Below are 12,698 nucleotides of genomic sequence, written 5' to 3' on the forward strand. Positions count from 1 at the left end.
AGGTTTATGTTTGTTATGTTACGCTTTGAAGATTATGTAGTTTTGATGTCAGGCCACTAGTGGGTGCTGTTGTTTGCTTCTGCTACGAAACCACACAAACTAAGCCTCAAAAACTGCACTTTATTGGACATTCATGTGTTTTCAATGCAGCAATCAAGACCCAAACACTTTCTAAGATCAAGGAAGAAGACCTTTAAAATTGATCGTTGACTTTATTTTGAAGCGTAATGCTTTCACATGTTTGGGAAAGTGGGTGTTCAGCTGATTTGGCACCAACAAGCCTCTGGCAGCAGCCGCCCCTTCCCTCTTCAACAAAGGGGGCTTTGAACAGAGTTCAGTCCGACTCCATGTCAAGAACACTCATGAGAAAAATACCTGAAGGAGGTGGGAGCTGAACTCCTTCCCAACAGCTTCTGCCAAATGACCAGCAGGAATACACCACCCTGCGCCTCTCATCACACCGATGACCACAGCTAATGAACGAATCTCACCGTGCATGGAGGGCAGCCGTACCTGTTGGTACGTCACAGTCTTCCACACCAGTTCCAGCTCCTTCACCACCAATGAGGTAGAGTTCCACGTGCCGAGAGCCGCTTTCCCTATATCAGGGTCCACAGGGTCACGTGGATCCCAGATTTCTCACACTCCACAAACTCACAGCTCTCTCTACCTGGACGTTGTGGGTGGTGTGCACGTGGAGGGTGTGCCCAGACAGGGCTCTCATTAAGGTTTACTGGACTGTGTCAAACCAGGACATGTGGACTAACCAGCCACCAGGCATTTGCCAGGAAGTGGCGTGGATCCCACTGACCCTCATCCACAGGAGACGTTATATACTGTGTTCTTTTTGTATGAAGTTCCTTTGCAACTGGTTTTATAAAATCTCTGCCATGCTGAGATGGTGAAGAACAATTCAAAACATTAACGAGTGTGTATATAATCTGAAAACATCACAGTTTGAATACGCTTACAACTGAACCAGAATTTAGGTCAAATTCACCCTTCCTTGTGTTTGGTAACTTTCTTTCTTTTTTTCCCCTCGTTTTTTATTGAGAAATTCTCCGTGGTAGAAATTTTACACCATGGATCCCCACATCAACCTGCCCTCCTGCAGATCTCCAACAAGTGAATCTTTCACACCCGCGTTACACTTACTTGTTTGTTTAAGCATGAAGCCCTGGCAGTTTCAAGAAAGAAAGCAAAGTATTATGCTTCTAGACAAATACTCTCTGAAGGAGTAGGTCACAGGATTGTTTAACGTCCTGAGATGTCCCGTGACTGGACATCAGTCTCATAACACACTGAGCAGAGCAGAGACATCATGCACTCAGCAATCTTTGAATATTCTGAGTGTTAGAGTCACTGATGAAGTTCTAACACTTGTTGTTCCAGCTTCTACACTTTCAGTGATTTTCAGGTGATCCAGACAAAAGATGGCGATCGTGAGTGGATCGTGGTGATTTCTTGGGTCTTGGCTCTCAATCGGTGGCCCTGCCAGACCAGTTCAAGACCAATGACTGCCGCTGCAACCTAGGTCAACTAACTAAGCAATAGAAATGCAGTAAGCATCAACTGATCAGCATGACCCTTGAGCTAAATGGCTACAGCTAAAGATGCTTTGCATTTATGTGCTAGCTTCTCTTTCTGAGCCACGACCACGTCCATGTTCTCCTTCTTTTCTTTTTCTGGGAAATCTCTCCAAACACACAAATGCCACAAGGGCGAGGGCTCCGTTCATGCTTTGCTCGTTTCTCAACTGAAAACTTTAGTTGTGTTTCGGGTGCTACGTTTATACGACAATGCTGCCTAGAAAACATCTGCTGAGGTGGAACTTTTTGAAAACCCTCCAACTCCAGCCTTCCTGGCTGCTGCTGCTGCACATACACACCATGTAAGTCGTAAATTGTTCTTCTGCACATGTGAGAGTAGACAACAATGACGGCGTTGGTAGTTTAAAGCAATCCAGCTTCCTCACCCCTTCATGCTAATGACCGAGCCATGAGCGCAAACGCATGGCTCAACATGCCAGCTAAATTCTTTTCAGCATTTCAGGAATTTATTGATTTAGGGTTAGGGTTAATGTTAGGGTTAGGATTAGTGGACACATGTAATTGAAGCAGTCACAGCATGTTTGATAATGTTATTTTAGCCTCTAGCTAATAAAGAAAGGCCACCACAGAGTATCAAAAGATCTCTGTGGGCAGTGTTCTGGTTCAGTCTACCATTTATCTTATCATCTGTATAAATATCAGAAGATCCAATTTGTATTTCACCAGCATTTTATCGACATTACTGATGAGATCAAATCAATTCAATTTCATTTCTACAGTACTAAATAAACAGAAATAAATAAGACACTCTTACAGAGAAAAATCCAACAATTCAGGAGATGTTTTTATTCCACAATAAGGATTATTTGGGTTTCTTGTAGCAAAAGGAATTTGCTTCCTGCCACCCTCGTGAACCAGCTGTTAATTTGTGGGAAGGGAACATGTAGTACCAGTCGGTGCAGAGGTGGGCACAAGGGCGCAACAGGGGTCATTCATTTGAGCTGGAATTTGAGCTGAACAAAAGCCAGACTGACCCTGAGCAGACGCCCACTCAGACCCGCTGCTCCCCGTCATCTTCTGGTTGGCTGGACTCTTCTCATCCACTCAACATCACTTTACCTTCCCAGTGTAATCTACTCCTCTCTTATTAGTTTACCCTTACATTTAAAACCCTCTTTTCCTCCACCCTCCCTCCTCCCCTTCTCTCTTCTCTCCTTCTGCTTCTGCTGTTCCTAAACTGAACCTGCAGCTCGGCCCTCAGCAGTCACATGACACAGATTCACACAGTGGGAAGACACAGTGCCCTCGAATCGCCGAGCGTGCATACTGTGCACTCAGCAACGTCAGAGGACCGTTACGCCGCACCGTTACACATCTGAGCTGAGGACTGCACGGTTCTTGTGTAACCTCTGAGCAGAGCCGAGCTTCCCTTCCTGCAGGCAGGTAGGTGGACTGTTGTGTAACTCAAAATGAAGACTTTGAAGAAGGTTAAGTAGATTTACTGTGGAAAAATGTTTCTTATCTTTTTCGCTTTATAGGACACTCAATGAAGGAGTCAAAAACTTGTTATGGAAAAAGAAAGTGTTAAGGAAGTTGAGAAGGATTTTTGTGTAAAACTCATTTTAGCTTTATTTGTAGATGTATATAAAATGCTATATTGTCCTATGATTTATATATTGGAAATACGAAATGTTCTTTTTTAGTACCCAAAATAGGACTTAATAGAGAAACTGTCCTCCTGTTTTACATGTCTGAGCTTGGATTCTGGTATTTTAGAATAAATTAGGAAGTTGCCCCATTCAGGATTAACCGGCTTCAGGAGGTTTTTCTTACTTAATACAGCGTTTCTTCACAATGAAATTTCTTCCCTCATTGAAATGACAGAACCTAATCTCAGATTGTCACTGAAGCTTCTGAAACCATAGCTAAGCGGGTTGATTCTCTTTGATTTGTGCATACTCAAGATGACCGCCTTCGTTCAGCCGTTGCAAAGCGAACACGCAGAGGGAGAAGACAACCTTCAGTAAAGCTTTCTGACCTGTCGAGTTTCAGCCTTGTGTAGCCAGATGGGATCCTCTTGTTTTTATTTCTCCAGGACAACACCAGATTGTTGAATTTTTGTGCTGAAAAACATTATGAAGATGAACTTTAACCCTTTATAAGACATATGCACCATTTCGTCTGCATAGTTTTCTTATAAAATAACAAGAAAATATTATAAGAATAATTATAAAAAATGAAATTTACAGAGGATTTTAAAAAAAGCAGAAATAGCACAGTGTTGGGCAAATCAACTTATTTAACCTGATTGATGTGTTCATTTTTAAACTATTCAAGTCATATTTAGTGCATTTTATTGAACAGAGTATTATAAAACAGCAGTACTCATTCATGTAAAATTGTGCTTTAAAATGGAGACATGGGGACATTCTAAAAAGCTGCCAAAATGAGTGATTCTTTGAAATATTTACATAAATATTGAATATGTAATCCTTTAGCAATACTTTAGGGTTATAATTTCCAGGTGACACTTCTGTGAGTGCCACATAAAGGGCTAAATTGTTGAATAAATCTGAGGTGTGTTTAAGCACATGCCTCATTGAAGTTAACTCAAGCACCAACCCTGCCATTCAAATGAACTTTCATAGAAAGGAAATGATGCAAACATGCAATGTCATGCTGGTTTGTCAAAACTCGACTGGACCGACTGGTTTTCTCACTTGTTTTATTGTCTCCACACCTTTTGTGACGATGAAACTAAATATGCAAAATGACATTCTTGAGAAGGAAAATCTTGCAGCAACAGAAAGTTTGAAGATCTTATTTTTACCACATACAGGTACAGTAATTACACATTAGTTGTCCCAAACATAAATAAAATACAGCCGCAATCTAACACTTCTTTCACACATTAACTCCTACATAGGGGATCTATTTCAAGACCACACCCTGCTGTTATCAAAAAACATGGCAGTACTTAAAAACCAGTGTATTTACTCATGATATGACACAGTGAATACACCTATATCGACTGATATTACACACATTTCTATGTTTGTGTATTAAAAAATCGCAGTGAAGTCATTTGACAGGACAACTTGCTCTACTTTCAATGCTGAGGCTAATTCTATATGATTTATTTCATTTTCTACTTAAATGTTCTTATTGCGTAGAGTCAGAGAAAGGAAAAAGATCCCTGAACAGATCATCAGTGTTCACGGTCTAAATTAATTTAGGATTTTTTAGCAATAGGCTATTTATTGTTAAAATATATATGTATATAAAAATACATAATATAAATAATGATTAAAATATATTATTTTTCTCTCTTATGGATGCAGATTTTTCTATAATCACTCCTTCAGAGTAAAACACTGAAGCGGAAACACAAGGCACTTCTTTGACTGTAAATTAATAGCACTGACAGTAATCTGAGTATTTCTGTTGATCCACCTGAGTTCCTGGTTCTGTGTGACTTTAAGGAAGCGCAGCAGAGTTCCTCTTCCTGCTCACTGTGTGTTTAAGGGAGGGACGAGCCCACCGCTGCAGGCTGGTTGGGGGAGGAATGGAGTAAAACGTAGGGGGAGGCGCCGTGAGACCTGCCCCTCCTCTCTGCCCCCGCCCACCGTGTGGGGCAGAAAGGGAGAAGGAGAGCACATGGCCGGTGTTGAAACCGCCCTCTGATCCCGAGAGCGGGAGGATGGAGGTGGCATGACGTTACGTGTGCGTCGCTCTAGTCCCTCCCCTGTCAAGTGCAGCAGAGACACGGAAGCAGATTGTAATCCTGTGTGTGAGGGTACTGCCGACGGAGGAGTCACACACACACACACACACCCGCATAATCGTAGCAGATGTAATAGCAGGGGGGTAAAAACAGATCACCATGGAGTGAAGGTTTCCGAAAGGCCAGAGGAGAGCCGTCTCTTCTTGTATTCTGAGGCAGGTAAGGCGATGGACCGAGCCATTTGGTAACAGCTCTGATCGGGTGCGTTTCACGGTTGACCTCAGATCCTCCTGTCCATCTGCTGCGGACAATCTGCTTCTCTTTTGATGTATCGTCAGGAAATCCCACAAGTTAAATGTGAATTTTGATAAACCTGTGATAGGACACTGTTTTTTTTTTTTTTTTTTTTTTTTAGCGGGGGAATGATGAGGAACTCTGCCATGCTTTAATTTTGGTACAGCTGCTGCTTCAGTGTGCTTGTATGATCTGTCCTTGCTTCACTGTATTAATTGCGACATTTCAGAAAATCATCTTTGTCCCTGAACGCATCTCATTGATGTGACTTCATTTGCATGTGATCAAAACAAGATTTGTGTTGTTTTTCGTGATTTTCATCAAACCATGCTCATTCAATGCTCCTATCACTGCTGTAATTTGGACATTTTTTTCACACATGACAAGGTTTTCTTGGCTTTGCCCCATTGAAAGACATTAGAGGTCACCTGCTTGTTTAAGTAACACAAAAAAAGCATGCATGCTAATGAGTTAGCATAGCTCTTCCCTTGTTTATGGCACAAATAATTCACATTTACTGTATGGTTGTAGCTTCATCACACTGACAACAACCTCCCTTTAAAGTGTGTATTCATGTCGGGGTCACATGGTGTGTTTTTATGGGAGCAGTGTGTCAGTGTGTGAAAGGTCATGTATCCACTGCCGCGAAGCACATGGGGAGAGAGAATGGGAGAGGAGGCAGGGAAACATGGAGGCAGGGAAAGCCGATCTCAAGCACATGATCCCTGCTCCACATTCAGGTCTGTTCTGTATCAAACAAACATGATTATGAAGACATTTCAGTCCTCTGATCCATCCCTGACTTCGGTCAACACAGACTTTGATACACCCTCCACTGTGGTGACCTTCACATGACCAGGATTTATGGTTTTAACTCTGACTCAAAAATACTTTCACACTACTAAGATTCACATCACTGATGAAGGTTACTGCTAATAATAAGATGTTACTGTGCTGAGATATATCAAATTTGATTCTAAAACTAATATTTTGGTTAACATTATTTTTTTACCCTCTTTTCTCAAAAGGAAAGGTGTCTGGAGATTCAGAAACGAGAATAACGCAGGTTTTTAACTTTCATGCCCCTTAAGTTGTTCTGCTTTTTTATTAAAAAATGTTATGATTAGAAAACCATTCAAACAGTTTTAACCACTTTAGCAATTATTGTAGCAATTTTAACAATTTCAGCTTATACTTTAGTAATTATTTTGACTATTTAAGGTCCAGTTTACAAGATATTTCGAGCGAAAGCACGTTGTTTTTTGGTTTTTCCTTTGAGAAAAGTTTTGCATTTACACCTCAACGTTTTGAAAATGACCTCCCTTTAAGGAAGAAACGCTGAAAATGGTGTACATAGACTGTAGGGCTGCTAGGTGCTGTTGGGTGTTGTTGTATTGAAACTATAAAGACATGGACTCAGAGAACAATATGCTTATAAACATTAACAAAGCTTCAAGGAGAATCTGGACAGGGAGACATGACACTCTGGATGCTGCCATTTTTGTTGTAGTCCATCTACATGTGCATGTGCAGAAAAACTAGTTACCACAGCTGTGGTGCGCAAGTGCAATAGCAGCATTTTAGAAAAGTTGCTCTGTTGTCGTGTAAACGGGGCCTGAATACACTGAGCTGATTCATTAATTTTGGCTGATTTATTTATTCACCCTAGTGTTATTTTAGCTGATTTTGGCAACTTTATTCATTTTAGTTTTTAGCTGCTTTTGTCTGCTCTTTCAGTATGACTTTTTTGTTCTCTCCATCTTTTGAAAACACAGCAACATCAGTGTTTGATTGAGAATGTCATCAATCAAAGTGATTTGAATGTTTTATTTTCTTTTATGAATTCTATATATAATTTGATGTTTATTGCTGTTTTAAGCATTGTTCTGACTTTTAAGTAATTTTAGTAAATCTACTCATCACATCTAAGGATTATTACATTGATCCTATTGCTGTTTTCTCTTAACAATAAAATCTCTCCAGGGGTCCATAGTTAAAAATAAAATGAATACATTTCAAATAATCAAATTGATCATGTTGTATGACTGAGCACCAACAGAGCAAGATGAAAGTTTGCCATTTTTCCATTCTAGAATTTCATTTCTTAGCGTTTCATATTCCACATGAACAGTAAAGACATTGTTGTGTGTGCTTTATTAAAACCCTGAATATATCACTGAACCAAGGAGTTTGCTTTTGAGTTAAAGTTGTTTAAAGTGGACAAAAAGACAATTTGGGATAGTTCTGGAGTGGATCAACAATAATAGCAGTGGATTGGCAGATGGTGGAATGCAGAAGATGGTTTGCCAATGATTCCTACTCATCTAAGAGAGGATCATGAAGAGTCTTACTCATTGTTGAGAGATTATTCCACAGCCAGTAACCAAACATACCTGTCTTGTTTTGTTTCAGACTGTGCAGATCTACACTTCCTGCTCCACCTCATTCCTGCCTACATTATGCCGCTGCTGATTCATGTGCTGGCCTGCCTGTTTGGCATGGGGTCCTGGGTGGCCATTAACGGGATGTGGGTGGAGCTGCCCCTGATCGTACCCGATATCCCAGAGGGCTGGTACCTGCCCTCCTACCTCACCGTCCTCATCCAGATGGCAAACATAGGTCCACTCTTCATCACCCTGATGCACCGCTTCCGCCCGGGGGTGCTGGACGAGCGGCCGGTCATCTACGGCATCGTAGTTCTGGGGATCATCGCTACATTCCTGCTGGCCTTCTTCTGGAAGCACTCGGTTCCCATAGGAAGCTCATCGCACAGTGTTCCTCTGCTAGTTCTCAGTTTCTTGCTTTCTGTGGTGGACTGCACATCTTCTGTTACCTTCCTACCATTCATGATGCGGCTGCGCCCGCAGTATCTCACTACATACTTTGCAGGTGAAGGCCTCAGTGGCCTGGTGCCTGCTCTGGTGGCACTGATTCAAGGCGTTGGAGTGGTCCACTGTCAGAACGCCACTTTGACTATTAACGGTTCTCATGTTGGAAGCGACGAGCTGCAGGCCGTCTACCAGCCGGCGAAGTTCTCGGCTCAGGTGTTCTTCATGTTTCTAAGTGCGATGATGGTCGTGTGTCTGGTTTCCTTCATCCTGCTCAACCACCACCCTGCCGTGGCTCGAGAGAGACAGAACGACCGGTACTTCGGCGGGGATCTGGAGCGCGAGAAGAGAGAACAAGGTCTGTCGCTGCATGCCCAGACGCCAGAGCAGAAGCCGATGATCGATCCTCTGGAGGCCATCAAGAGAGAACCCAGGAGCACTTTTGGGATGGGGACCTACAGCAGCTTGGAGGTGGTGTTCATCTTTGTCGTGTTGGCCTGGGTCAATGCTTTGACCAATGCGGTGCTGCCTGCAGTGCAGTCCTACTCATGCCTGCCTTATGGAAACAAGGCTTACCATCTGGCTGCCACCATGGCAGCTGTGGCTAACCCCGTGGCCTGCTTCATCGCCATGTTTGTACCAGTGAGGTGAGGAATCGCAATTACTCAATCCAATCATACACAATTTTTGGGCAGTTTCCTTTCAAAAGTCATTGGTGTTCAGACTAGATCAGTCAAGTTGGTGATATTTCCAGGCAATTAGAACCATGTAGAGATCATTCTATGTGCTTGACTTCATCTCATGACCTGCATTTTGCTTTCAGGTCTCTTGTCTTTCTGGGTTTTTTGACGGTGTTTGGAACTGGATTTGGAGCGTACATCATGGCCATGGCTGCTCTGAGTCCCTGTCCTCTGCTGGTTCACAGTGCCTCTGGAACTGCAATCATAGTGAGTTTCTCTCTTCACTGAAGATTCATCTTATTCCAGAGGAAATGAGCTCTTCTGTCTCCAAAAAATCCTCCTTTTAAAATAGTGGTTATGAAGTTATTTTAATCTGTTTCAGCTACATACAGCATGTCATTGAATAAGAGGTCATATTGTTTTCCTCTAACTTTAAAATCAACCATGAGAAGTTACTCCAGGTAGCCATAAACATTGATATTTATTGCTGTGTTTAACCTGTGCTCTGAATGTATGACCTTCATGAAAATGGACGACGCTTCTGCTTCACATTATTTTTATAATATGAAACTCCTTTGTGTTTTGCTTCATTGACACCATCTAACAGGATGTGCAAAAGAAAACCAGTGCAATTTACAGTATAACCTTTTTCTAATAGTTTCTCATTGAGACAAAAAAAGAAGAAAGAAAACCATATTAACAATATTTTAAATTAACTTATTCTTTAAGAAATATCAGGAATTTGTAATTCTGTGGCATTTCATTTTTGTTTCAAGTCTTTCAAAAGGAACTCAGTTTAAAAAGTTTAAAAAAATCCTATAATGATGATGCTTTCTAATGTCTACGTCAATGAGTGCCCTATCAATGGTTAAAATAACTCCTCATGCATCCTTTTTTTCGTCTTAACACGAAGAGACATGCAGTGAAAGTCTATATATGAATTTCTTTTTATATAACCTGAACAAGTTCACAATTTTAAAGTGCAAATAACACAGATGACCAGGTGGTTGGTCAGTTTATTGCAAAAAGTAAAATGGAATGTAAACGGTGACTCAGTAGTGTACTGTCCTGCTCACAGGAAGAATGATTTACATTGTGCTATTATAGTGTTCTATACTTATGAATGTTTAACTTGAAAATAAAATTATCAATATGTAATCTGCTTTGCTACCTTTGGAAATCACTGAATGCATTTATAACATTTGGTAATTGTCCAATATTTTCATCGACAATCTTGAGATTTCCTTTTTAAATAGAGAAAATGACTATTTTTGTAGAATTTGGTGGGTTTTTTTGGGGGGGGGATTGTTTGCATTTTATGGAACATTGGAGAAATGTGTTTTGAATGTGTGTGTGTTTTACTGGTGAATTGAACTTGGAACAAACTTCAAGTAGTTTTTAAAGACACATACTTTGTATCTGTGCCTTTGTGCTGCTTCCTCCACTCATCTAGACTATATTTAGTTTTACTTTTACCACTGCTGACGCTCTGGTATGCAGAATAAAGGTGAAGTCTTGAAACTGTTACTGTGAAATAACCTTGACAGAAGATCTCATGGTAGGAATTCATTTGAAGAGCAGTCGGCATGGTCCTTGTTAGAAGAAATAATAAAACTTCAGTATGGGGCAATGAAAGTTTTCACATGATAATGTTGTCCCGTGAACGAGGTCTCAGACATTTGCAAACACAATGTAAAATCTAGCCATTGAATTATTGAGACTAACACACAGGTTATTGAAAAATGTTGATAGAAAGAAACAAATGAACAACTTGGACGGTACAATAATTTTTTTAAAATAAATAAATAAATGATTATTATCAAATGATAGCCGTAATCAGACAAGAAGCAAGTATTGAAGTAATTGTTCTTTTGTTGGGGCTTGATCTCTCTCGTCTAGACGTCTCCTCATGCCCTCTGCTCATCTGTCTCGCAGGTCGCAGCCTGGATCCTGTTTGTTTTGTCCCTGTCCTACGTGAAGGTCATCATCGGGGTGATCCTGAGAGATGAGGGCCACAGCGCCCTCGTGTGGTGCGGGGCCGTGGTGCAGTTGGGCTCCATGCTGGGCGCTCTGTCCATGTTCCCACTGGTCAGCGTCTACGGACTGTTTAAGTCAGGAGACGCCTGCAACACCAAGTGCCCCAGATAAACACTCTAAAAGATTTACATTGCACTTCTTGAAGCAGCACTGAACCGTCATGAGCCTTTTGTTTGCAGAAAGCTGACAGGTCAAAGGTCACTACCATGGTATAGATCATTGTTTTGCATTTTTTGTATATCAGATGAGTTATTTAAAAGGAATAGCTTTATGATGACCTTATTTATTGACTTGTGGACTACTCAGAGCTGAAACTGTTCGTGCACATGCACTGTGTCTCCAACCACAAGAGACCAAAGCTAAATAGTATTGCGCTGCTCGACACGTTACATGAATTTAGAACCAGTCAGTCAGTTTTACTTGAACACAATGAGCTTTTCCTTTTTTTTTTTTTTTTTTAGAAGAGCATCAACTCGTGGTACTTCGAACTTGAAAATGTGCCTTAATATTAGACAGTGGTACATTTTTGTTTTGTTTTTTTCTTTGTTTCATTTTAGTGTACAAGACTGACAAATAGGTCAGTTTGTTCTGTATGTGTTACTGGAGTGAAGAGGCTTGCTTAATAAATAAAACATTAATTATGGTGCGTCCATCTTGCTTGTATCTTGTGTTGCATATTGTCTGACTCACACATACACACACCATTCCTACATTTTTAATTAGAAAAGTGAATTAAATAAGAAAAGAAGCAGAGAACAATCATTTTTTTCTATTACACTCATTGAAACACCTGAAAATTTCACATCATCCTGTCACTGAAATAAATCTCAAGACTTTGAAGTTCAGAGTAGATGAGCATGCTATGTACCTTCTTTTGTACAATGAAGTAAATTCATTAGCTTTAAAATGACCAAAATTTCTTTTTTAAAGTTTTTTTAAAAAATACTAAATTGGATGTATTTCCTTACTGATCTGTGTAAGAGAAGGGGCTACACACTTTGGATGACCTCTGTTCCGTTCTACTACCTAGACAGCAGAATCATCCGGAAACACTGAGACACAGTCAGGTTGAAGAATTTAATCTAAACTGAAACCTGAAAGTGTTTGAAATGATCAATGTTGAATTAATGGGTACATTTTGTTAAGATGAGTACTACTGTAAGATGTTTTTTTTTTTTTTTTTTCCAATGCATGTTTTTGGTCGTGTTTCCAGGAGGAAATGTTTTTCTCTTGTTCTCCTCATGGCTTTGGCACAGAGGAGGAGGAAGAGGAGAAGTTGCTTTTGGGTCCATCCTCTCAACCAACAAAGGGCACTCCAAGGACACTTCGACCGTCTTATGAATGAGTTGAGACTAGACAATGAGCGTCATAACCAGTACTTTCATATGTCAGCTGACAAAATGGATGAACTTCTGTCCATTATTGGGCCAGACATGAGATGCCAGTGTACTACCTACAGGGCAGCCATCGAACCCAAACAAAGACAAGCTGTAGGACTGAGGTAAGTGATCGATACAATTCACAGCACGCAGTGTATTTCACAGCACACTCCAAGCAACGCCATTTGTAACCACATCAACTAAAC

General features: G+C 40.8%; 1 protein-coding gene across 1 annotated transcript; it reads left to right on the forward strand.

Annotated features, from left to right (window-relative positions):
* The first annotated feature begins 5,305 nt into the window (after positions 1-5,305).
* On the forward strand, positions 5,306-11,763 carry slc52a3-2b (solute carrier family 52 member 3-2b). The gene is made up of 4 exons (XM_030102266.1): positions 5,306-5,493; positions 7,981-9,043; positions 9,220-9,343; positions 11,012-11,763. Exons 2-4 carry the CDS (start codon positions 8,028-8,030, stop codon positions 11,222-11,224), a joined length of 1,353 nt encoding a protein of 450 aa, XP_029958126.1. The 5' UTR covers positions 5,306-5,493; positions 7,981-8,027; the 3' UTR covers positions 11,225-11,763.
* The last annotated feature ends 935 nt before the right edge of the window (positions 11,764-12,698 follow it).

Source organism: Salarias fasciatus, chromosome 11, assembly GCF_902148845.1.
Source record: "Salarias fasciatus chromosome 11, fSalaFa1.1, whole genome shotgun sequence".
Classification (NCBI taxonomy): Eukaryota; Metazoa; Chordata; class Actinopteri; order Blenniiformes; family Blenniidae; genus Salarias; species Salarias fasciatus.